This window comes from Polyodon spathula, chromosome 13 (assembly GCF_017654505.1).
Source record: "Polyodon spathula isolate WHYD16114869_AA chromosome 13, ASM1765450v1, whole genome shotgun sequence".
Lineage (NCBI taxonomy): Eukaryota > Metazoa > Chordata > Actinopteri > Acipenseriformes > Polyodontidae > Polyodon > Polyodon spathula.
Window position 1 is genome coordinate 15895301 of NC_054546.1, and position 24874 is coordinate 15920174.

At 36.3% G+C, this 24874-nt stretch overlaps 1 protein-coding gene across 1 annotated transcript in view; it reads right to left on the reverse strand.

The window, feature by feature from the left end:
- LOC121325721 (B-cell linker protein-like) overlaps positions 1 to 11708 on the reverse strand; it is a 33093-nt gene extending 21385 nt beyond the window's left edge. Inside the window, exons 1-2 of the mRNA XM_041268611.1 lie at positions 11340 to 11708; positions 7536 to 7601 (exon numbers count right to left, since the gene is read on the reverse strand). Of these exons, the coding sequence (XP_041124545.1) occupies positions 7536 to 7601; positions 11340 to 11524 (251 nt within the window). The 5' untranslated portion in view covers positions 11525 to 11708. The remainder of the gene's footprint in view (positions 1 to 7535; positions 7602 to 11339) is intronic.
- Positions 11709 to 24874: the final 13166 nt, after the last annotated feature.

Below are 24874 nucleotides of genomic sequence, written 5' to 3' on the forward strand. Positions count from 1 at the left end.
ATCAGTACATATAGGCTAAATCATATATCCTGACATTGTTTTTGAGGAACTGAAAACTGAAATTCATTCGCCAGATATTGTAACTTAAATGACTTTTGGGATTAGAAAATGTTTTTCAGGACTGTTTTCTTAAAGGGATACTTTTACAATTTTGATTTTACTACATTTAATTTCTTACCTGTTTGATATCCTATGTTGTGTTTCTTATGCTGAGATGACTATTTACCGTGCACTTGCTGACTTATTCCAGCTACTGCAGATCTATGATAAGATATCTAAAAGCTGAATTCCTGGGTGATGTTTTTTTTTTTTTAAAAATGACCACTAACTGTGAATTTATACAGGGATTTTTTTCACAGTTGTAAAGGGGGCAAAAAATGACAATTGCACATCCTAAGTTGTTGCTTATAAAAACACTTCTGTATTTAGGCGTCTTTTCAGAAGCAACCCCTGTCATTGAAAAAAGCATTAGTCAGTAAGCCTGGTAAATAATGATCTAAGCAGAAACGTTACAGGATAGTTAACATGTAAGAAATTAGATATTCCCAAAAATGTAGAATGGTCATTTTTTGACCATTTTTGCATTTTCGCAGGAATTGTAATACTCAGACAAAGCTTTAAAACGCACTGGAAATTCCTTTTAATTCCTGGTGTGAAATGACACGAGATGCTAGTTTGTTTCAGAAACATAAAGAGAGGCTGTGAAGTACAAGACAATCACACAGCTCCAGGACACTTGGGGTCACCCACCTGGCCCACACGTTTATTGCAGACCTCCAAGAGGTACCAATGAGAACAAAGATACACACAGACAATGACGTGCAGCACAAATTATGTCTATTATTTTTAGAACTTTTTCTGTTTTTCATTTTTTGTTAATTTCGTTTTTTGATGTTTATTTTGAGCTATTATTTGTTTTATGTTTTTTTTTTTTTTTTTTTAGGGCTTTCACTTTTTATATACTGTATGAAATTACTGTTTTCGATTTTCAGTCAACAATATGTATAGTAACTTGACAGTACTTGCACTTAAGCTGCACCTTCTTTCCTTTGCTGTGTTCCACAATGAAATCCTTATGGTCACGGGAACATTCTTTTGGGGTTTTTGTGTGTAGGCATTTTTTTACATTTTGACACAATTTGTAATTCTGTTTTAAACTCTGTATCTTAACTGTAATACGGCTTTAAATCAAACGAACACACCTCGATTCCTAACTGTAATCTAGTTTTCAATCATGCAAGCAGAGTCTCCAATAGAAATGTAGGAGTTTGTTGCCACTCAGTAGTTGGGGTGGGTTTAAAGTATTCAGAACAAATGAATGACAGATAGTACAAGTCAGGAAGGAGGGACATTGCTGCCATGGGAACGTGGTGATGAAGCCAACATGAATTGAGTAACCATTTCCAGTGTTTATTGTTTGTATCGGGGGTGTTTTATCATTTTTTATCAGTTAAAACCCCAAATCATTTATATTGTATGTATTACATTGTGTATGTGTATAAATATGTGTGTTTTGAAAGCATATATTAAAAATAACATTAAAATATCAACCTTTATATTAGGGGTATGCAGACAGTTGATGGGTCTGGAAGGGGGTATGTGACAATCAAAGGTTTGGGAATTGCTGGTCTAAAGAATCCCTTTAACAAACCAAACAAACCATAAATCAGAAAGAAGAAATCGACTGAATAACATGCACTTGCCCATTCCTTTTTCATCGGCACTGTTTTTTCCCTATACACGTCACACTGTGCAATGAAACTGTTTATAATGTGTATAAAAGCCTGCCTTTAGGAAGGGCAGTCACTCCAAGCTAATAACCCTCATATTTTATGGGAAGCTGAATATCTTCATTTCGTACATTGTATAAGGAAGACATCTGTGTGGCCTGGAGTCAGAAGGTGTTACCTCCATTGTTAAACACCATCATCAGATTAGATAATAATAATTTTGGCAACATATCAATCAAAGATGTTGTGATCTCGCTTCACATTGCACAATTATGGGTAGATTTGAACCACACAACCCGGGAACGTGCTCAAGATACCCCTACCACCTATGTTTCTATGTTTTTAAATTACTCGAGTTGACTCCCAATTCGAGTGGAAGCCTGAATTCCCAAATTTCACTCCTCGGGCTTGCCTGAATTGTGAAGTCTGAATTTGGGCTGGGAGGAAATGACATCACTAAATGTCAATCGAAAATGTTGTAGGGGGCGGGAACATACGGTGTAACTAGTGTTCCACGTTTTCGTTTTTTATCTTTAAATTGTTTATTTTACACATATTAAAATAAATAGGGGAACTTTTTTTTTTAAATTGAAACATTGGTAAAAATTGGATGGAAAAATCTCAGCATACACACTTTACATGTGGAATATGATGTGTAACAGTTCTGGTTCCTGATTAAGTTTAATGTCCCTGGCATGTCTGATAAAGCACCTGTGGAAGTTAAAGCCATATTTTCTCAAGTTAACAGGTACTTTGCAAACGTTTGGGCAATCACTGTGCTGACGGAAACAGTATCTACAGAAGGTATGACATTTGCACAAAACAAGCCAGGTTTATTCACCTTGAAATCATAAAAATAAAATAAAATCGACAGAACTGGGTGGTGCAAGCCATTGTGAGACGCGTCAAAAATCACACATTTCCATCATGTGTTCCATAAGTTTACCAACTAAAATATCAAATATTTACGACTGACGTTAGGCAGTGTTTTTGCTGATGGACAGTATTGTTGCAAAGTCACCAACACACCTCTCTGCAATAAACAGTGGCTGTCCAGCAAAGCACAGCACTCTGACAAACTCATTAACACAGTCACTCTGTGCTTTCTTTTTATTAAAGTGTGTGTAAAAGCCACATAAATGGATTGGTTGTCTCTCAGTTCACTTTCTTGTTTTAGTTTAATGTGTTGCTTATTTTATTATTTTTATTATCTTATGTACCTCAATGCAGCAGTATTTGCAGTGCTATGCATCCTCTGCCCATTTTTGGTTATGGCTTCCCTTCAGATTTTATCTTGAGTTTTTCAGTAAGTCTTCCCTTCAGATTTAATCTCAAAAGTTTTTCATATAGATCGGACCCTGGCAAATACCTTAATGCAATCAGTCGGCTAGTTCACGTAATAGGACGTAAACAAGACAAAAACTTTGAAAAGTTAAGGAGTCTCCACTGATATATATATATATATATATATATATATATATATATATATATATATATATATATATATATATATATATATATATATATATATATATGTAACATAGTAATTTACCATCAACATGGCCCAACTGTGAATTAATGAGTGAATTATTGAATGGGGAAGTATTGAGATGGCCCTGTATAACAATAGGCAGTGTTAAACAATGAAGTAGTTTAAAGCTGGTCAGAGTTTTATGTTTAGTTGGTTTAATATGGAGGAAAGGCTGGAGGAAAGACTGTGACTAGAATAGCCAGGGTTGCCTACCTCTAATCTTGGAGATAATTTGAGGCAGGGGTTCCGGGGCGGCTACTGTAGGCCAAGACTCAGAAGTGGCTAATTTTTAGGCGCATCTGAGTCTCTGTTTTGAAAAATTATTTTGATAGGACTGGTTTCCAGAAGGCATGCAATTAAACTGCAAAATATAATTATTAGAAACTTAAGTTTTCAGCATTGTTTCTGTGATGGTATGCAGGAGTTCCTCAAAAGACCCATGTTAACAGGAACTGTCTTGCTCAGGGAAGTGTTTCAGGAGTTCAGATGTTTTAAGCGTCATTCCTGGTTTGTAATGCTTAATCAAAAGAATCTACATTCTGCACATTTTTTCCATACAGTATCTGCCCTGAGGCAGCTGGTTGTTCAAACACAGTGCAGGTTGGAAAGGCAATACCAAAAAAAAAAAAAAAAAAAAACATATTTGCTTTTAAACTACATTTACAAGATTGTGTTTAATTGTGATACAGTAACTAAGTTTATCTTGTTAATGTGTGTCTACTTCATGCAGTTGGTTTTAACTTTATCTCAGATGTGTGTAATGTTTTACTCTTTACCGTGAACAAAGCTTTTAAAAAACAAACAAAAAACAAAACGACCTTGAGTCAGAAAGCCTGGTGCTTGAACCAATGACTTGTTCTGCAATTGGACCAATCAGAGCCAGTCTGAGGAGGGTGTTTGGGTGACTACAGTGAACTGTATCAAAACAAGTTTGGCAGCATAATAAGAGTATCACCCAAAGAGGAACCTTGGTTGCATTGTTAATTCAATTGGTGACAACAACAAGAAAATGGTGCTAACCCAGAGTTATATGCTTATCAATATCAGAGACCAAACACCATGACGTGTTCTACTTTTAAAATCTCTACTGCCATACTGCTGCAATTGTATCCTTACATAACAAAAAATTTGCCTTTCCTGATTATAATATGCCTGTTGGCATAGCTATTAACCTTGATAAGCTGATTGCTGAGCTGACTTTTTTAACATTTGCATTTCACAGGAAAATCAATCAGATTGGATGGCAATCTGATGAGAGTTCTTTTCCGGATTGACACAGTGGATCAATGCCATAATCCTCTTTGATTTAATCCAGCAATGTCTAATACACTGTGCAGCCATTACTGGTGATAAACCTATGTAACAATGATCTTCCAATGATAGTTGTCAAACTTGTGTATAAAGAATACAACAAGACTTCCTATTGAAAAACATATGGTTTCTCAGATGAAGCTGTGGTTAGTCTTTTCTACCAAGATTAAGTTTCGTTTGTCCATAAATGGAGCTCTTCACAGAATAGACGTCTAGGGAAAAACAGCTGGGAAATACCCTGCATGACAGCATCAAAAAACACAATGTGCTAGATTCTCAAAGCTATTTATTTTCCAAATCGTCATTCATACAATTTTTCAGAAAGAACAGACATACCCAATAAAGTGTGAATGACCAAGTGTTACTAGCTTTGAGAATATAGCCCATTTCTTGTAGCCTATCTATTATACAGACAAGCCACTCAAATACATACATACATAGTTTTTAGTTAGCATATATGTAGACTAGGTTTCAGAATACATTATAACTAGACGTATTAATACTATTGTACTCATTGCAGTTTCCTGGTTTCCCAGTTGCAGATGGACATGTTCCATCTTGTGTGAGTTGTGACTGATTTACTTTTCAAGGTCAGTTTTCAACCTGCACAAAGTCAAAATAACATAACAGCACCCTAGGCAAAAGGAAAATGTGCTTCTAAATTGCTCATTCCCATTGATTGGTACTTAATTGTACAGCAGAGAAATACAGCTGTTCTTCTTATGAATGGCTTCATTTAATACCTGCCAAGGGAAAAAAACAGGGACAATCCAAGTACTTGCACAGCCCTAGTGGTGAGTCTGAAAAGTACTTGCCATCACTAATCTGCAGGAAAGTTAAATAATGTTCAGATTTGGTAAATGGGAAGACCAGGGACTATAAAGAAAATATTCCTCATTCTCATACTAGTCAGCAACAACATGTGGGGTTGTGCATAGAAGCATTGCCATTCTGAAACCATATTGACACATGGTGAATCATGAGATAGACATTGGTCAACCACAATTACTGTATCAGAAAAAACACTGAATGCAGGAAAGCCCACACAGAAAAGTAAATATCAGCTTCTATTCTTGTATGAATCTAACAGTATAACTAGGGCTTTTGGTTTTAACTGACAAAAACCAATAAAATATCCCCAATACAAAAAAATTGAAATCAATGCAGTTGGGGCAATGCTCCTCCTTCCTGACTTCATTCTGAACACTTTAAACCCATCCAACTACTGAGTGGCAGCACATTCCCACATCTATTGGATGATTGTAACACGCTTGCAAGATTTAAAGTGAACTCTCAAATGGGACTACCAATAAGATAACCACTAAGGCAATATCACTATTTTGGCATTATGTTATTAGAGGTTATGCAAACCTAACTCGTCCACGGTTGGATTAACCCATAGGCAAACCAGGCACCTGTCTAGGGCCCAACGTCAGGAGGGGCCTAAGGAACTGTGCATAAACTGGAAGAATAAGAACAATAAGAAGAATACAAGCAGCAAAGAGGGGCATTAGAAATAGATTTACAAATCGGTGCTGAAAGCCCTATACCGCCGAAAACATTATCCCTGACCCAACAGTAAAGCAAGGAAAGCTCACTGCTTTTGCTGTGTTGACAATTGAGAAAGAAGTAACCCACATTAAACTGCATTTAAGGCCAGTCAGTAAAAAACGTTAACACGAAAACGTACATAAAAAAAAAAAAATGTCTGTGATTTTGAATCAAAATAAATCTGGTATATTTTGTATTGTGTGTGGCTTTCCCATTCAGCTCGAATGACATATACGTACACCTTATGTGATGGCAGTGAAAAGTATCAAAAGAAGAATACCAATAACAATACTGTGCTGAAATTAGTATACATGTTCTTCAACCAAGTAACCAAAGCACAGCGAGCTCAGGAGACATTGTCCAGCTTGCAATGCTTTTTTGTTATTGAAAATATGCTGGGTAGCCTAGATGTAATTTATGCAGTAAAAAGTGACTGACTTGAAGGATCTTAGATGGGGTCTGGCAGCTGATGAAAACTGGCATAAAGTTGTGTTCTTGTCTACACCTAGCGGAGAGCCATGCTTTCCTACGCTTGCCAAGGTTCCAATGTTGCCATTGATACGTTGACTTTGCCAACAGCACTGCAGAATTAGAACAAGATTTTTTCTGAGATGAACCTTGTAAAAACAGATGTCAGAAATGAATTGTCTACATTCTGAATAGAATTCTGACTATCAAGAATGCTGTTAAACACAGCACCAGCTTCAGACCAACGAATCACATACCCCAGTCTGCAAATGTGTCCATGTATTGCCAGAAGAAGTAAATAAGACCTAAATAAATGTAAGTATACAAAACTAGACTATTTTATAATGTATTTTATTTATTGTTTCCATTTTTTAAAATGATGTCAGTAAAAAAAAGCCCACTGTAAATCTGTATGTCAGAAAAAAGAAAATGACAAGGTTTGCAACCCGATTTGACTACACGTCACTGTACAGGTATGTTTGTTTATTTAATATGTATTTTTGTGGACTATGGAGGACCTACAGTTAGTGGACAAAAATTTCAGCACCTTCCTATATAAAAGTAACATGTTTTTTTCACTGGATAACAATCAACATGGTATTCTTGTCAATATTTGAACTGTTGTACTTGCATTCAAAACCATGCATAATAACTTAAAAACAAAAATGATACATTTTGCAAATTGCCAAATTGGTTAATCTGGCCCTGCATGTTTGTCTGGATTTTAGTGCGTAACATGAGTTATGTATGGCTGAAAAATAAGGCATTGTATAACTAACTAAAACTATTAGCTATAGTTTTGAAAGTTTTATCCATCGTTTGTTGCTAGGTGTAGTTTCATTGGCAGACACGCAAGCTGCGTGTAAACCTTGACCTGAGTATTGACCTTGAGTATTGATTTGAATTTTATATATTATTCCATATAAATCGGCTGTTGAACTTACTTTTTTAACTTGTTCATAAGACCTCCATCATTCTTCTTGATGTCTTGTACCATCTTCTGAAGCTGCCTGTAAGAAAACATGACAAGTCTTGATTACTGGAAAAAGTTTGATACATTATTTTCTGAGGCAAATCAACCTGTTATGAATCCCCAAAACCCTGTATGTACAGCTAAATATGTAATTTTGGATAATACTTTATCTCAACAATTAAAAAAAAAAAAGAAAATGACACTCCAGACTTCTGTTTTTACATAAACTTCTATTACTAAAGTCTTATTCTTGTTAATCAACCAATGAGCACTCACACAAAGCGAAATGGGCGGAGATTTGTGACGCATGCCAAAATGAAAACTGATCAGAATGAAAGCTTGGCCAATCAACATGCAGTGATTATACTGATATTAATGGTGGCCAATAGCAGCTAACAGAAGCAATATGAGGAGTCAGAATGCAAGCAGCATGAACTGTGGTGAATGAAATTGGATAGTGAGTAAGATGATGATGGGATTAAGAGTGTGATTTTCTCTGGCTGAGCGAGCCCGCTCCGATGGCTTTATTGAGCAGAAACGTTGTTTTGTAAGTCATTGTAATCAAACAGGCAGATATTATTTCTTTCAATTTGTAGGGATACAGATTTCATAGTTTATGTGATCATACCTGGATGCGCTATGGTTCTGCTAGGCATGACATATCAACCAGGTATGGGTAGGAATATACTTTAGGAGTTAAATGCTCATGTAAATGCTAAGAACAACCTGGAGTCCTTCGATTAGGATATGCAAACTCTCCTTCTGCACTTGGGCGTTCTGAGACTTGACCCGCTTCTGAAAGACTGACTACCGAGGTTGTGTGAAAAGGTTTTTAGACACCAAAAGAACTTTCCACCAGACTCAAGTTTTACTTTACTCACATTTTCCTAGCCATTATTTTAGTATAGGCATTCATCGTTCCTTCAACTACAATATGTATAATATATTATATATAGATATATTATATATATATATATAATATATATATATATATATATATATAGGGGACAAAGGAAAACAGGAGAAATACAATAAACTATGGAACAAATCAATAAATTACATTAACAACAAACAGTGGTGAAAATAAAACTTCCATTGTATAGCGGTTGGATCCATTCCTGGTTTTACTACTCATCTGAGGTTGTTACCTACACACTGGCTAATTAAGCTTGTATTAAAATATGGCATGGATGAAACTGCTATGCAAAAGGAGTTGTATTTCCATCCCTGACAAAGGTATCCTATGAAAACAAAATTATTCTCCAGGACAACTTATTTATAAATCTTGATAACCGTTAACTAACACCTATCACACATTACCAACAACAAAGTTAAATAAAAAAACATTTAAGAGACCACTGGTATCACACATCAGTGTCCAAATGTAGAAGCAGTGACTGGGGATGGAACCAAGGCTCCAGATTCAGTGACTGAGCTCCATTGGTTGAGCAGGCACTTTTCAAACAGTTCATACAACCACACTAAGAAACTACTGTACTGGCAGCTATACAACCCTAATCAGCACAACATTGCAAGCAGTATTTTATTGTATTAAGAAACTATAAAGCAGTCCTACCCATAACAATGCTAAACAGAGCCTCGTGTGATTAGCTGATCTAGACTGAGTGGTATATATCTACAGTAATGTAGTTCCGCACACTGTGCATGTCTATCCCAGCTGTCATTGAGTCCAGAATGCAAGCACATAGAGGCAAAGTGCAGCCTGCAGAATTAGCTGGTCTTAGTAGAGAGCTGGTTCTAATGGAAGGATATTTAGACTGTCTCCTAATTAAAGGACTTAATAAAAAAAAAATGGATGACTACAGAATTAAAACTGGAATTCTCAAATCAAGTGGTATTTGACAACCCTAAGATTTTTTGTATTAGCACTTTTGAACTGAGACAAATGTACCATTAAACTGGGTTTATAGAAAACAGCACAACATTTTGCCTTTTCATAAGGACATGAGGTATCAATCTTTATTTTATATAGCGCCTTTCACAGTGGATCACAATACATACAGTATATACATCTTGCAAACCGCATGAGGTAACCCAATCCTGTATCCTTATCTAAAATCCTTATCTAAGATTATCTTTGTTACTTATTTTTACAGTTTGGCCTGGTGTCATTAAAATGTGTTGTTTTAGAAAGAATCCCAAAGTATTTTGCTTGCCGGATTAGGGCATTGTAGATTAGTAGAACCCTGTCATTATTTTTGTCTTTTAATTCTGTTTTAATCTTATATGCCAGTGTTGTGCCCTAGTATTACCCATTCACTTGCAATTACAGATTATATGTATGTATGTTTTTATTATTATTATTATTATTATTATTATTATTATTATTATTATTTATTATTATTATTATTATTATTATTATTTTGCAATTAAATCAAAAGTAAGGCTTAATTATAAATGCAATCTGATAAACATTGCCATATGTACTAAACATTTTCATATATATACAGCTCTGGAAAAAATTAAGAGACCACTGCAAAATTATCAGTTTCTCTGGTTTTACTATTTATAGGTATGTGTTTGGGTAAAATGAACATTTTTGTTTTATTCTATAAACTACTGACAACATTTCTCCCAAATTCCAAATAAAAATATTGTCATTTAGAGCATTTATTTGCAGAAAATGACAACTGGTCAAAATAACAAAAAAGATTCAGTGTTGTCAGACCTCGAATAATGCAAAGAAAATAAGTTCATATTCATTTTTAAACAACACAATACTAATGTTTTAACATAGGAAGAGTTCAGAAATCAATATTTGGTGGAATAACAGCCCAATCTCCAGACCGGAACCCCACTGAAAACCTCTGGAATGTGATCAAGAGGAAGATGGATGGTCACAAGCCATCAAACAAAGCCGAGCTGCTTGAATTTTTGCGCCAGGAGTGGCATAAAGTCACCCAACATCAATGTGAAAGACTGATGGAGAACATGCCAAGACGCATGAAAGCTGTGCTTGAAAATCAGGGTTATTCCACCAAATACTGATTTCTGAACTCTTCTTAAGTTAAAACATTAGTATTGTGTTGTTTAAAAATGAATATGAACTTATTTTCTTTGCATTATTCGAGGTCTGACAGCACTGCATCTTTTTTGTTATTTTGACCAGTTGTCATTTTCTGCAAATAAATGCTTTAAATGACAATATTTTTTATTTGGAATTTGGGAGAAATGTTGTCAGTAGTTTATAGAATAAAACAAAAATGTTCATTTTACCCAAACACATACCTATAAATAGTAAAACCAGAGAAACTGATAATGTTGCAGTGGTCTCTTAATTTTTTCCAGAGCTGTGTGTGTGTGTGTGTATGTATATATATATATATATATATATATATATATATATATATATATATATATATCATATATATATATAAACTATATTTGATAAAACTATAATTTTGATATTAAAATACATTACTTGTAATGATTATAACACACACCACTTAATAAAACTATGTATTATGATTATAAATATTGGTATAATGGTGATATATATTATATATATATATATATATATAATATACTTAAATGAGCTACTTTCCAGGACAAACTTAAACTATCTATATTATCAAATTTGCTTGCCACATATGTACAGTAATACGTATGGCTCTTTGAATGTGGACTGAAAACGTCCTATCCTTTTAACTTAACTTAAGCAATACCCTTTCCTCACGGTGTTAATAAGAAATCCATGACACTGAATCATAGCCTATACCGTATGCTAAAATGTATGTCACACATAACTTCTCACCTGAACTTCTCCCCGGCCGGAGCAGTGAATTTATTTATTTTTTCCATCCCCGTGTTGCTGTTGACAGGTTGAGGTAAAAACAAAATAATAATAAAAAAGAAAAGTAACCGCTGCAAAACTTCTTCTAGATCCAAACTGCAGGTAACATTAGTTCTCTTTGGGTCTGCACTGAGTGATCGTGGCATGGGTTCACATGCACGGCAGCGTGTGGGCGAGTAAATTGTACTCCTTTCTTACCAGCCAGCCTTGACTGTGGTTTCAGGTTTCTTGTCATATGACTGAATATGTTTATGCCCAAATACATTTTTTGTTATAATTAATTGTTCGGAGCGCTCAACTTTACCTAGCATCTGACAATTGGATCTAAAAGTTTTACTCGCTATGCTGTCCTAGTGTTGGTTTAATAGTTCTGTATTTTTTACATCACTCGTTATAATAGTGTTTATGCCATGAGTTGGTGTTTACATTTAAGAAGGACGAGAATATATATATATATATATATATATATATATATAAATATTCCAGGTAAAGTGAGACTGGGTTTGACGCTGGTCCTGACTGGTGATTTAATTTGTTTCTGAATGTGTAATGTTTTCCATTGTTCCCTATTCAGTCTGTTTTACAAGTGAATGTGAAATCAGAGCCAATTCCGCCACTGGTAATGTCACGCTCTGCTTATTATTAGCATATTGAAATGACACGACCAGAAAATAATTATCCTTACTCCTGATAACATCTCTTCGGTTATTAATGCACTCTGAATAATAACAATCAAATTTATCACCTGTACAACCTATTTCCACCTCGCATACATAAATGTCACTTTGTAAAACAAAAGTATAATTTTAGAAAATTGCTATACAACAGTATTGACATGTTCTCACATAAAGTACTTGGAGAAAGACTTTTAGTCGAAACATTTGTCATTTATTTTATTACTTTTAATTAAGTTTAGCACTGTTGAGTATTTAAGTGGATGACAAAGTTACCGGTATGTAGCACAATGTATCACACAGAACGCTGCAATGTGTATGCTACAGATTCATATTTTTATTACAATGTATAGTATACTGTAGTAGGTTGAACTGACAGAAAAGTGTATTTATAAACTCCATTGCAGTCATTAATCAAAACAGGCATATTTATTGTTTTAACACTTCAGTGTTGAACCCTTATTATTGTCGCCATTTTTGCTTCGAAGTGATATTAAACGCGCTTGAATGCAGTCAGACACTGTGTGTTCATTGGTTTCCTTTTATTGTAGTTGATGTCGTTTGTAATTCATTAAAGTACAGTACCAGTTACAGTTAATCATTTCTGGGAATTGACATAATCATCCTAAAAAATGACTTCATTTACTTAGCATTCGTCTTCTAAATATGATATTTTACTGCTGTGTACCAAAATCATGTTAAATTGGTCACTCAAAATATATTGGTTTATGTTTAATCCAATTTAGAATATAGTTCTTAAAATGTATTTGTCACTCAGTGATTCTATAAGTGGGTCATTCCACATGATCAGCAAATACAGACACATTTTCCTACAGACCACCATCACTAAAAGTGATAACATTATGTACAAATGCACACTAGGAGGCTGAAACATAATACAGTATGTGCTCAAGCCACCAGAACTTGTTTCATAAATGTCAACTTGACTATACTGTCAGCTATCCTAAATAAACCAGATTCAACAGCTAAACTCTCAGTTCCCTCGAAAGAAACACCTGCTCAGTAAGTATAAATAAAGACTATACCTTCAACTGTGGTTTAAAGCCACAATCTTAGGAAACACAAATATATTCTCCTGTTTCCTTTGCCAGTGTAGGAAGGGGAGAACGAAACACCTGCCAACTATCTATAGGTAAATTGTGTACGAATACATAAACCATACACTGAGCAAGTTTTAGATAATATACACACAGTATACGAAAACAAATATAAGAGTCAATACCCCTATTATTGAGATTCCTGCTTTCTGTCAACCTCTTACATTCAAGTCCCAACAGTGAATGAAACAGATGCTATGGCAACCTGCTGTGATCCTCTCCATTGCCTTCTGTGTGTTAAAACTGCAAATATACATTTTCAAACCTTTTTGGGAGTGACAAATCGGGCAGTATGTAAATGTGTGTGAAGATGAGATATCAAAGAAACTAAGTAGACAAATAGTTTTGGCCAACAGATTTATAGTGTAATATTACAGGGATGAAGGCATTAGCTGACAGTAGAAACATAAAGTTACAAACCCCACAGATTTATATCTGATGTTTATATTATTAAAAAAAGACCCCATTGGGAAGTAATAACTTTATTTTGTCGACGTTCTCAGTCACAGAGATATCATATATATATATATATATATATATATATATATATATATATATATATATATATATATATATATATATATTAGCTCAAAGAGCCAGCTGCCCAACGTTTCAATATGTTGTACATATCTTTCTCAAGGTAGCCTTATATATATATATATATATATATATATATATATATATATATATATATATATATACTTTAAAAAAAAAAAAAAAAAAAAAAAAAACACGGTTGTCCAATGCAGATATAACTTAAAAATTCCCCATTATGGAAACAAGACATTATAAAAATGACTGACCCTGAAACCTACCGTGACACTTCTAACAGCTGGTTTCACAGACCCTGATTAACATCCATCCATGGTTACTCTGAGATTAGTGGTGTGAGCTATCAAACCAGCTGTAAAAGTTTAATGTGTTATGTCCTGTTAAATGCCCACAGTAAAGCACAGGTGAGCAGGGTAATAATAATAATAATAATAATAATAATAATAATAATAATAATAATAATAATAATAAATAATAATAATAATAATAATAATAATAATAATAATAAAACTTGGTAAATACATGGTATAAACAAACAAACAAGAAAGAACCTGCCAACAAGTGTGCCAGAGTTACTGTCTTGCCCATTGTGACTGAAACTAACTTATAATAGAGAAAGTCAGGGAGCTGTTGTTCATATGAGGGGTGCCCATTTACACAAAGTGCCTGCTACATGCAACGTATACAGAACTAAACTGTCTTGCTTGGTGTGGAAAGGATGGCTTGTGGGTGACGTTAGACCAGGACCAAGAGACACACACAGGACTGGGGTATGAAAGTGCTGATGCACACGTTTTATTATGAAGTAAATCAACAATTTAAACAAAACAATGTCACAAAACAAATACAACTGCACAGTGGCCAAAACAAACAGACAAAATACAAAACCAAGAGAATACTAAATAAAACAAGTATCACGCTGGTGTAAAGCCAGCATGCATAGCAATTGTTAATGAATTCTTTAGTTTCAGTTCTTACTGTCTCGCTCTCTCATTCCACCTCTGAACACCCAAACTCATTAAGCCAGAGTTGCAGGTTTTTATACATGTGACCGTCTCCAGATGGGCAGTAAATCACTCAATCTGGAGATGGTCACATTCTGCACTCGTTTAGCATGGATGATGTACAATAAACATGTTTGTAAACACCAAACCATATATTTTAAATAATAATAATACAAAATAATACAAAATACACAGACGGATGTGGTGTTCCCTGTCACACTTGATTATGTAAAAGCTTATTATTCTAACTGACTTCAAATTGAATTCTCCTAGTATGTTGAATTTCATGAAGATTTGTTGTTATTGTAGTGGCTAAAACCATTCAGCATTCTTCTTGGGTATAACCATATTTACATAAAGTGTACAATACAGTATTTCCTATTTTACATACAATTTGACACCTTCTATGCATTTTAAAAGCACACCAATTTAGAGTATGAAACAGCCAAGGTTCACATTGTGTGCTCTGCTTTTGAAATGCATGATTGCTTCCCTGTCAATATGGTCAGTTCAACATGCAGTCAAACTGTATGTCAAATATTAGATATAGTATTATTATATACAGTGAATATGATTGTTCCCTAGTTTTAACAATGGTCTCACAAGTTTGCATAACAGTCAATATGATAAAAGAATATAAAGTGAGTTTTGAATTTAAGTGGCCGGTCTTGTCTTTTAATACCACTTAATCCTATGTTTGATCCTGGATTAAATTAAATTCGATCCAGACATAGGATAATGCAAGAAAAAGGTCAGGTTATTGGCGTCTTAATTTTCCCCTTCATGCAGTAATTCACCTGAACAGCATAACTGGTCATAAAGTTGAGGCCATTAGATTACTCAATGCTACTTAGTTGGTTTATGAAATTCCATGTTAACAATAATCACTTTGCGTAGTCTGCAAAATGTGGTTAGACAGTATGTCAGAATTGCAACACAGCGTACAAATATAGCAATCAGACAGACAGATTGCTGTGCACTGTAAGAGGAAACAGAAGTTCGCAATATTCAGCCAGAAGCAGTGCAAAATCACTTCTAACGTAAAAATAAAATGCAATATGTATGCAAGTGTTATTTTCGTCTGTATACAATATTAGCCAGTTCAATTTGTGTGACAAACAATACAATTTGAACCTGGAAAACATGGCAAACAAGCTTATTCGATATTTTTTTGACAACATATTTAAATTCTCAGTGGAATACACTTTATTCCCATCTACAAATACAAATACAAAACAAACAAAAAACAACAAAAACAGTGCATGCACATACAAAGGGTCCTCCTAATCATGTAATAATCACACAGTAGCTGAAAGGTTACAAATATGTATATAAAATAGAGAGTTGATTGTGTTACAGCCAAATGCAATCCAAAACGTCTACATTGAAGTGCATGATAAAAGTTTGGTGAAGACTGGTGTAAAATCAAGGTAGTTATCGTGTTCCCCCTCTAGCGCGAGACAGACAGACAGACAGATAGACAGATGGACATGATCAGCCTCAATTATTTAATGAGGATCCCTAAAAAACCCAGTCAATAGGGTGTGGGACCGTCAAAGGTAACCACGATGGCACTGATGCCGGAAAGATGTATAAATTGCTGTGGAGTGACCATTCTTTAATGACTGACGCCTGTAATTCTTTCACAAAGGTCGGCCAGTCTGTTATCGAGAATGTCCCATTACACCTGTTGGCTTCAGACCTCATTACACAATGTCACAGCATGGCAAATTTACAGGAAGGAATCATTTTAACAGCATGAAACTATAATGAAATTGTTATGTGATTATTCTGCTGTTAAGTTGTTTTCTGCAACTCTTTCAATGAGAGTATAATTACACCTACTTTTAATAGGAACAGCAGTGAGAATATACAATCAATATGGTTAACACTGTATATATTTATCTTCCACTAAATGGCCTCATGAGACCAAAATTCTAAAAGATGTCTTAAGGTACGCCAAGAGCAGTTGCTGATTAGTTGATTAAATGATTAACTTAATTAACGATCAATCAGCACCCAGCCACCTGACATAAAAGGAGGCCTCTGCTTCTCATTTAGGGGGAGGGAGTTGATGAAGCAGGTTGGTGTTTATGTGTGATTTTTTTTTTTTGAATTTTGCTAAAACCAGTGAAGGCATTGCCCAGCCTGGAAACCTTTATTTTGTACATTTTGTTTTTTTGTCTTTCTTTTTGTGTTTAAATCCCTTTATTTTGCCTTTGTGCACTTTTATTTTGTGTTATTTATAATAAAATTAGTATTTCTTTGAACTGCAGACTGTCTCTGGGCCTCTATCCACTCACCAGCCTGCCACATTTGGTCCCAGAATTGGGATAGCGCCACCTAGAGGCTCAGAGCAGTTTTTTTTTTTTTTTTTTTTAATTTATGGGAGAATTATTTATTTATTTTTGTATTGTGGGAAAGAAGAGCAGACAGCAGCAAAGGAAGGAAAAGCAGCAGCAGCTGAAGAAATGTAAGCTGCTGCAGCCACCGCTGGAGGACCCAGCCAGCCTCTTCCCCTGGTGTTCCTGGTGTGGGAAGGATGACCATCGTTGGCGGTCCTGCCCAGATGTGCCACCGGCAAACTGGTGTGGCCGGTGTGAGGAGGACGGCCACAACTGGGCAGGATGCCCTTACAACCAGGCCCAGGAGGAGGTGCAGTGTTCACCCCTGGCAACAGGGGCCACCCCACTACCTCCAGCACCACCACCTTCACCCCCGTCCCAGGAGATCTGGGACTGGTTGATGCACCCTGAGGCAGACCTCGTCCACGATCTCCCCATAGTGATCAACACGCTGTGGCGTCGAGATGGGGAGAGGTGGGAACAGTGGGAGGATCAACACCACCCGATGTCCTTCCCAGAGGTTGCCCTCATGGTGGTTAATTACCTGGTGGTAGACATGGGAGATGCCCTGGTCACTCCAATAAAGAGGGGTGAGCCATCGTCCCCAGAGCCCGAGGGGGAGGAGGAGCCGCCGTCGTCCCCAGAGCCTGAGGGGGAGGAGGAGCCGCCGTCGTCCCCAGAGCCCGAGGGGGAGGAGGAGCCGCCGTCGTCCCCAGAGCCAGAGAGGGAGGAGCCGCAGCCGCAACCAGAGCCATAGAGGGGTGCGGAGCCGCCGTCGTCCCCAGAGCCCGAGGGGGAGGAGGAGCCGCAGCCGCAGCCGCTCCCAGAGCCAGAGAGGGAGGAGCCGCCGCCGCTCCCAGAGCCAGAGAGGGAGGAGCTATGGCCCAAGGATGCCTGCCTTGCACCGCCCAGGGATGCCACGCCCGCTCTGCTCAGGGATGACTCATTTGGATCGCCTGGGGTTGCCTGCTGCTCCGCATTGCTTGGGACTGCTGGTGTCTCCTTTTTGTTTTCTAGGGTTGCCGAAGGTCCGCCTCCGCCACCGGAGGGAGCCGGGCTGCCGTCCCCATATTACCTTGGAGATCAGGGGCCCCCTCAACCAAAGAAGGCTTGAGGGCTCTGACATCAACCCCGCCCACCACCACCCACCATAACAGCCCACCCAAGGGACATAATTGGACTCTTGTGGGGGGAGGGCGGCTGGTGTACGTTGTACATGGGGGGAGGTGTGTGGCAGCTCAGCCCTTTTTAAATTGGCAGGGATGGGGTTAATTTCCCCTACCTGCCTGGGTTTATTATGTTCAGGTGGCTGGGGTTGATTAGTTGATTAAATGATTAACTTAATTAACGATCAATCAGCACCCAGCCACCTGACATAAAAGGAGGCCTCTGCTTCTCATTTAGGGGGAGGGAGCTGATGAAGCAGGTTGGTGTTTGTGTGTGATTTTTTTTTTTTGAATTTTGCTAAAACCAGTGAAGGCATTGCCGAGCCTGGAAACCTTTATTTTGTACATTTTGTTTTTTTGTCTTTCTTTTTGTGTTTAAATCCCTTTATTTTGCCTTTGTGCACTTTTATTTTGTGTTATTTATAATAAAATTAGTATTTTTTTTTGAACTGCAGACTGTCTCTGGGCCTCTATCCACTCACCAGCCTGCCACAGGGTCTAACAGCATCTAAATACGATCTGTGTTTAAATTCTAAAATAGAACCAAATTGGGCATTTTGCTTATTGTTTGACATCAATACAGTAAAGAGACTCACACATACTGGTACACAAAGTCCCTTTCCTCTTATTTTTTTAATAATGCTGGGACAAAACTTTTTTTTTTTCATGTTTGAATATTCTTAAATGTTAATTAGCAGGGGAACAAGTATAATTATTACAGTAAAACAGTATATCGGAGTAGGAAAACGTATGTACAATAGAATGTGCATTACTTATCTGAGATATCATTTATGCATTGTTTTTTTCTTTTTATCTTTTTGATACAGTTGTTTATATATTATATGAACATGGTCATTTTTGCATGTCAAGCATTTCAACCCATTTCGTGTTTGTTTGAATATTAGTCCTAACACATCATTTTAAACAACTGCCATCATTAACACATGGAGAGCTATAGAGAGAAAGGTAGAGAAAGCCTTTCTCTCTACAGCTAAATCTATGTATAGCATTTGGAAAGGACATAGTTCCTGAATGCCATTTTCACTTTGTGCTCTTTTGCAGATTCAGTATACAAATACTGGTTTATGCTATATGTACATAACCAGATGTTTCTTGCTTACAATTCACATTTTAATCAAACTGTATGCTTTGTAGGGGTGCTATAAATCTGTGTTACAATGCATTGTAAACACACTTTATACTGCAAAAAATTGTGTGGAAACAACTTAATTACAGGAAGGAGCGGTTAAGATGTAGCTTTATTCAAATGATTTCTCTCTATGCCCTTGTAATTTATTCAAATAATTTCTCTCTTTGCCCTTGTAATTTGCACTTCAAAATGGGTCTGTACTATATTAACGTATAGTAATGACTTAAAATGAGTTAAAGGAAACAAAATCAGTAAAACCAAACCCTACAAAGTAAAAAAAAAAAAAAAAAAAAAAAAAAAAAAAAAAAAAAAGTTGTTTATCCAGCTAGGTTGATCATTAGCATGTTTTGTGAAAAGTCTTGACAGAAAACACAGTGAATTGTGGATTTTGTTAGTCATTGAATCCAAGGTAGGAAATTGTTTATCTAAAAAACATGGTATTCATAAGACTTGCAATAAGCCCATTGAATTGAATGGAAAGGCAAGAGCTGACACGAACATCTTGCCATTCAACTAAGGAGCAAGCTCTGTTGTCGAGAGCTAGGAATGGTTCTTGTCAGTATTATTAACTCATAATACTGAGCTAAGAGGAGATTCATTACATTTTTGACCTGCTTCCTCAAAGCTTGTCCTCGAGCATAAACACAAGTGCACATCCACGAGGCTCAGGGAGGGGGTTGGGCTCAGAACCGAACCACTGACTGTTCCCAATGATTTGGAGTGACTATAAAGAATCAAGTATTTCTCTAGTGGGCATACCTGCTATAGCTTATAATAATCCAAACAACACAGACATTAAATCACTTGCTTCATTGAAAATTAAGCATTTCGAGTGCATCTGTGTTATTAGTAGCCTTCAGCGTGATTGTAATTCATGAGATCTATTGAATATATTTGTATGTTATCAAATAAAAGTCCACTGTCTCAGCACTGTATTGTTGTTTATTCTTCACTTAATAACCAAAGCAGCTGTAGTGAGTAGAAAAGAAATGGAAACTATTGGTCTTGCAGAGCCATTTCACACAAGGTACAGCATAATATTGTATGGGTACTGTAGATACCAGACATGGTACACAGACACAAGGTAAACCCAATGTTCAATAGATATAATTAAATAATTGAAGGATTAATTGGTTCAATTAAACAATTAATGAGGTACCTGGTCTAAGAGAGTTGCTCACAACAATTTACAAAGACTGGAGGAGCCAACTTTTGCTCACCCCTGGGTTAAAGTCGCCACTGGATGGTTACACTTAGGAATTAAATAAAGTATAACACTATATTTACTCCAGTCTTTAATTAAGTCTCATTTTTTTTAAAGAAGTAAAACATTTGTTAATTTTACAAAACTAGAACCAAACACACACACACACACAAATCTATATATATATAATATATATATATATATATATATATATATATATATATAATATATAAAAGCTCTTTTAAGCACTTTCAATATGTTTTATGATAATGTGATTTTAATGTGACAAATAATATAGGTACTGTAGCGTGAGAAAAGAACAGTTTGAGGTAACAGCATCTACACTTGACTGCTCCACTGACTTTAGGGACTGTTTGTTCTAATTCTGAGGCCCAGCTGCACAAGCTAAGATGAAGCTGTGTTAACCAAACGGAAAGAGAAAGCTACTTGGGGTCATTTTCTATTTAGGGGAAATACATAGTTTGTTTTTAACAGTAAGTTGTTTCAAATGTAATTGCTGGATTATGTGGCTCCAATTTTGAGTTATTACAATCGTACTTTACCTGGCCTTGAGCTTGTCTGGAGACTAACAGCCTTCCGCTTCCATCCAAATCATGTGGCAATGTAACCTTTTAAATTTGTCAGACCCAGTAGAGCAGGCGGGCGAGTGTTGAAAAGTCACATGATCTGTTCAGTCCCACTTAGAATACCCCAGACAAGCAGCTCAGTGCAAGATCAAGGCAAATTTAGAGAAAAATTATAGTACCTCAATTTGGCAGCAACAGAACCCAGAACTCAGAATGATTTAAAACACCATAAAATAGTAAGGGAAATTTAAAAAGGCTTAAAATAACATTTGAAGCTACTTACGCTTAAGTACTGTTCATCCTTACAGGAGGAAGCCTTTTATAAAGCATACTGTCAACTGTGGATAAAGTTAGATGCAGAGACAACTGTTGACTTAAATTTGTACATCTTGAACATAAGAAGTTATTCCACATACTGTAAATCAGTTATATTAATATGCTGTAACGTTCGTCAGGTTCGAGAAGTAGGACTCAGGCGACCAGGTGGGATTGCAAATATTACCGGTTTATTTTTCAGCAATCTGATGAAAACAACAAATCCCTGTTTCTGCCGGGGTTCATGCCAGCCTACTCCCACTAACACTCTCCCTAAGACACTGCCGCCTTCTTTCCTCAAACGCCCAATTGCTCTTTCCCACTCTTCAGACTCGCTTCTGGATTCTTTTAACTGTTTCACAGCTCAGGCCCCTTTCTCTCAGCCTCACGCTCTCTCAGCAACACTTCAAGTCTTGGCGCAGTCTCTCACTGCGGAGGCTTGGTCCCCCTATATATAGCCTAGGGGAGCCCCGCCCGCCACATGGATCAACCAGCTGGATCCATTCTCCATGACCCTCCGGCTCCCACCGATTCTGGAGAGTGGTGAAGAATGATTCCGACTGATGCATCCCTCGGCAGCAGGCGACAACACCCCCCCCCCGCCACACACATTCACATGCTCTCTCCCTTCCCACTCTCTAACGGCATGACCCGTACCGTTACAATACACGCAATAATTAATGAGACATGATAAGACAAACAAGCAAGACAAACAAAGAGTCCGGCAATTATGTTATTGACTGAGTCATTACAATTCTTTATACTTTCTGATACGAACACTTGTGTGCTTACCTAAAGCCATCTAGGTCTTAAATAGCACGTATCCAATTTTAATGAAAGCGTCCATTTCTATTTCTCATTCTATACTATACGTGTTTATTTATATCATGGTCATCAACTTTTCTGTCATGCTGATAGCCCTAGAAGTGGCCTTTCTTTAGAAGTCTTTCTTACATGAAAAAGAGAAGACTGCTCTTCTCTGAGGCCCCCAGGTCAGTCTCTATATAATTCATTTTCACACATCCTACTTCAGTTCACCTTCTCTATGATTTTGTTTCCCATTGAGTTTCCAACACATTAAAAAAAAGAAGAAAAACAAAACAGACCTTCATGTGATGTCCGTCATCAGGTTTTTGAAGAGGACAGAGCCTAATGCGGTCTTAAAAAGTCAGTTACTGTTGCTATTTCTATAATGAAATCTGGATAGGAAAACAACCGACTGGTATGATGAGGTAAGAGGAAACTTTTTTGGTTTATTCCAGTAAAACAGGTTATCAGTTTTTCCTCAGAGACAGTCTAGATGTAAAGCTGAGCACTATTAAATGGAAGGATAATTGTAATCAATTTTATCTATGTGCTATGTTGCTAATTTATTTTACATTCTATTTTCAGCATGGAATTAACCTAATATGTTCATCTGCTGACTGTATACCACCCACAGTGTACTTCCAATATGGACACCAGGGCTTTTTGATGTATGGGACTGTGATTTAACAAAGATTAGTGAAGAACATTCTTATTAGTTATTAAAAGGCCCTCACAATTGTAAATGACATTTCTGAAATAGTTTATTTATAAAGTCATTAAGATTTTCAGAAATTAAATAACAATAAACATTAATTTATCAGTATTTTCAATTGTCTACAAAGTACTGGAGCAAGGCAAGGGTAGAAACAAATAATGTAGGCTTAGAGAGGAAAGTTTTTTGTGCAATTGAGCCTATAATACATACAATAGTGTATACTGACGCCTGAGGTAGCTATAGGAGTGTTGTTTGGGGCCGTTTTATGTGATGTTAAAAAATACTATTTTTTTTAGAAAAGCAAAAAAACAGCTATGTGCAGAACTTGCAATGACCTTGGTTCATTACATGTAGATGGTTGTGAAATAAGTCTACATGTTCCCTAGTGAGAAAAACAAAGGCAGCTGTAGAGGTTTTTACTTTTGTTATTACCCACAAGACTAAGGCATGTATGATCTTTTTTAAACACAGGCGTTGAGAATGGAAAGAGGAAGTTTGACAGTCATTTCAGATTTTAAGAAACTAGAGCTTCTCCTTTGGTAAAATACTTTACAACATAAGGCTGTGGGTAAGACTATTAAATACAACTACTGACACATACATTTGAAAGCCAGTTTGGCTGAACATCAGCATTTGTTAATTATTCGTACACAGACTGCTCTCTTTGTTAGGATCTCCACCATTTTCTGCCTTTTCCCACAATGAACCAAAAGCAACATTCAAGTTCCCATAGTTGCTGAATTGAACTAAAAAACTGTAAATTAAGCTATACATACCTACAGTACACAAGGCCAACAGAATGTACACCACCTCACTGTCCATAAACTGAATAGCCAAAAACCGATTTAGATAAACGCAGAGAATTCCCTATATGCAATGTATGCAAAAGTGGTCATGTGACATGTCATGTGATTCAATAAACCTGCAGAAGCTATGTGAGAGTTGTGTGTAGCTATTCTGCAACAATCATGAGACAGTAGAAGGATCTTAGTGACTTCAAAGGTAGCAAGATAATGAGTGCAAGAGCATCTGGCTCTTTCCTCAGTGCAGAGATGGAATTAAACAATGCACCTCAGAATATAGACAACACTTGCAGAAAACCATCAAAGCCTGTTTGTTGGGTTTGGTAGCAGATTGTTCTAACTTATGGGTCAGTCAGTGTATAATTACTTTTTTGTGCAGGTCATTTACAAATGCAAAATACAGAGCAATTATATAGTGACTTGTACAGAAGTCCTTACAGCAGAACTGAGACCATGGGCAACAAGTGTCTGGCTACCACCTCAAGTCATAAAATGTGCTGTTGGAGACACTGAAGTGTTGAATCCTTCATAAACTGCTTAGAAATGGCAATAGACAAGACTTTAATCACTTTGTCTTGTCTCATTAATACAGCAGCATTCTCACAATTCCTTTGTGATTTTGCTGTTGATCTTTTAGTTTTCTTCCTTTGTTCTCAGATGAAGCTATTTTATTCATAACTATATTACTTCCTGTGCCACTGGTAATAGGACTCCTTAAATGTATATGTGAGGCTCCAGGGGGGTGAAGTCCTTATCATTGTTGTATAGATATTAGATTAATAGTGTGATGGTAGGATACATTGGCATAAAGTCAAAATGAAAATACAGGCTGGCAAACTTGTGAAAATATTGTATATGAGTAGTACTAAAAATAAAATCAGTAATAAAATTAAACAAATGTTTTGACATTGTGATTACATGATTAATTCATAATACATTGTATTAATACAGTCTACCGTATTACCAGTATGAGAAAGATCATACAAAAAGATTTAGACAATTCAACAAAGATTCAATCTTGGGCTGACACATGGCAGATGAAATTGAATGTGAGTA